Source organism: Trypanosoma rangeli, assembly GCF_003719475.1.
Source record: "Trypanosoma rangeli strain AM80 chromosome Unknown Tra_15.4_contig_00951, whole genome shotgun sequence".
NCBI lineage: Eukaryota > Euglenozoa > Kinetoplastea > Trypanosomatida > Trypanosomatidae > Trypanosoma > Trypanosoma rangeli.
Genome location: NW_021706702.1, coordinates 1 through 2,428, shown reverse-complemented (window position 1 = coordinate 2,428; position 2,428 = coordinate 1). Strand labels below are relative to the sequence as shown.

At 49.6% G+C, this 2,428-nt stretch overlaps 2 protein-coding genes across 2 annotated transcripts; both read right to left on the bottom strand.

Moving 5' to 3' along the window:
* Positions 1 to 748: 748 nt before the first annotated feature.
* TraAM80_10413 (uncharacterized protein) lies at positions 749 to 1,750 on the bottom strand (the record flags this gene model as incomplete). The annotated part of the gene is made up of 1 exon (XM_029387032.1): positions 749 to 1,750. The coding sequence occupies one exon, from the start codon at positions 1,748 to 1,750 to the stop codon at positions 749 to 751; it is 1,002 nt and encodes a 333-aa protein (XP_029233117.1).
* A 264-nt stretch (positions 1,751 to 2,014) lies between these two features.
* Positions 2,015 to 2,428, bottom strand: TraAM80_10412 (uncharacterized protein; the record flags this gene model as incomplete). Its single annotated transcript, XM_029387031.1, has 1 exon — positions 2,015 to 2,428. A coding segment is annotated over one exon (414 nt), but the record flags the coding sequence as incomplete, so codon positions are not given.

Below are 2,428 nucleotides of genomic sequence, written 5' to 3'. Positions count from 1 at the left end.
TACCATTCTTGCCTTTGTCGTCAAGATGACGTTCAGCTTCCAGTTTCTTACGTGCCTTCTCCGCCCACGACAAACGTTGCCCCTTCGAGGCATCCTTCTTCTCATTGAGGCTACTACGACTGCGCCTCATTGCTGCCTGCGTTGTTTCCTTCCCCACCCCCACCCCTTCTATCACCTTGCTGGAACACGCACAGACAAAGAAAAACAAAAAACAAAAAGGCAAGGAAATCAGGGGGCCAACACAAGCAGCAACAATGACAGAGAGTCAATATGACAAAAGAATTATCTGTTCGCGTTTTTACTCTCCGCCGTTTTCGATGGAGGGGGCGCTGCAGGCTTCAGCAGACCATCGCCAGCAACAAACCGAGGAACGCAATCACATATCACACCTGCCCCAATTCCTCTCTTTCTTTCATTCTCGAGAAGCATGAGATGCAGTTGCATCAAACAAAATTTCTCTGTGAAAGTCATTAGCATTATGGCTTTTGCGTGCAACTGAACCTCCATAGATCACAGCACAAAGTACATAGCAAATGAACATGCCCCGCGCTTCCCTCTCGTTCCGTTCACGCAAATGGCCTTACAAGGCGGGTGGGCCCCCAAACACATTTTACTGATCTCTTCATCCTTACACGATTCTTCCAATTAAATTGTATCCTTTATTTTCCCCCAAAAAATACGACATTCCACAATGAAAATGTGGGTAAAGTAGGGAAATAATACATCTCAAAAAGCAAAACATCTGGGCTTAGATGCGGTTGAAGCCTGGAATTCCAGTTGGAGAGTCCCTCGGAGCCAACTGACGGCGTTTCAACGCCATTGTAGGACGGTATCGGTTGGCTATATGCTGCCACTTGTACCACAACTGCCGGTACACACGGGGGCGGAAAACACTGTTCATTTCCGTTGGATGTAAACCGGCAGAGTACGGGACTGGCACAGAACGCTCTGCTGCAATGTTGCGTACAGTCTCCTCTTCCAGCAATGCCTGCAGTTCCTCCGCTGGAAGCTTTTGATCCCCACGCAGTTGCAGCGCTGCAAAGGTGTAGGCAACGTCTTGGGCCCGTTTCTCAACGGACGATGTTTCCTTAAATTCACTGTCATGCGGTCGCCCCTTGTAAACATCTGCCTCCCACTTGTCCTCGTAGCCCTGTACTCCCTGCTCTGCGGCTAGGCGGATGAGATGACTCGCCTCGCGTGGTCGCATATTGCGAATAAGACAGTCATGGTAAAATTTCACCATTGTCGGGTGCATGCGCCGATCCTCACGCAATATTTTTTCAAGTAAACGACTCGCTTCTTTCCATTTATTAAACCCAGGTATCACCATTGTAATAAGCGCCGAATTATGCATGGTGTCTGTGGAGTCAAAGCCATTCTCCTCACACGCATTCAATGCCTCCAGGGCAACGCGCCAGTGTTGTATCTTTTCTAATCGATGATTGATTTTGAAATCATAATTCCAACCATGGTCCGCATTCGCCATGCCGTTCACAATGTAATAATACGTCGCACCATTGGGCTGAACTCGATCCTCCTGCATTGCGCGAATCACCCGCACAATTTCCAGTGCCCGTCCCCACAGAGACTGAGAATAGAGGATGGTGTTGTAATGCTCGCGTGTCAACCGGTAGCCAACCATACGCCCCTTTGACGCAAACAACAGTGTCTTTTGCCACGACGTCGTTCTTGACATGCGACGGAGGACGCGAAGAAACTCCGTCGGGTCACGGCGCACTGGGTCGGTCATTCTTGAAGAGGTGGTTCCCTTCCTGGTGTGATTCCGCGCATGCAATTGGCGTTGATGTGCGTCCACGTGGAAGTAGTCAGAGGCGTATAAACAAAAATGATAGGCGCCGGAAAATCAAGCCAAAAAACAACAACATCAACTCATGCAGATAAATTAATTGGTGCCACAGCACTAATCGTATACAACAGAAACAAAGCACAAGAAAAGAAAAAAATGCACCGCAGCGCGAGAGAGCACTGTTCTTCCTCTATCTCTATCTCTCTTTCAGAGCTTTGAGAGCAAGTAGCCAGGAACAGGCCCCACAAGCGCCCAAAGAAGAAGGGGCTGCGGATTTGCAAAAAAGGCGTTCACGTCTTTACAAGATTGCCTCCATGACCGCAGTAGTGCCTCTACCTCCGTCGAGTGGTAGGCGTGTTGGGAGGGTGTGTTCATCACATGCTGTTGGAAGTGCGCACTGGGGCTACAAAACAGTGATGCGGGAAATGTTTTCTGCATCACATGGTGAAGCTTCTGTCGGTTTTTCCACCGCATCTCCCTGTACAGCGGTAGGAAAAGAGCGTGCTTTGCGAGTTCGGTGCTCTGCGGGCAGTCAGAAAGAATAACGATTTCACGCAGCGTCGGCATCACTGGTTTCCATACCTCGCCCGTCTTGTTGCCACGGTCCCAGACGCGAGTAAC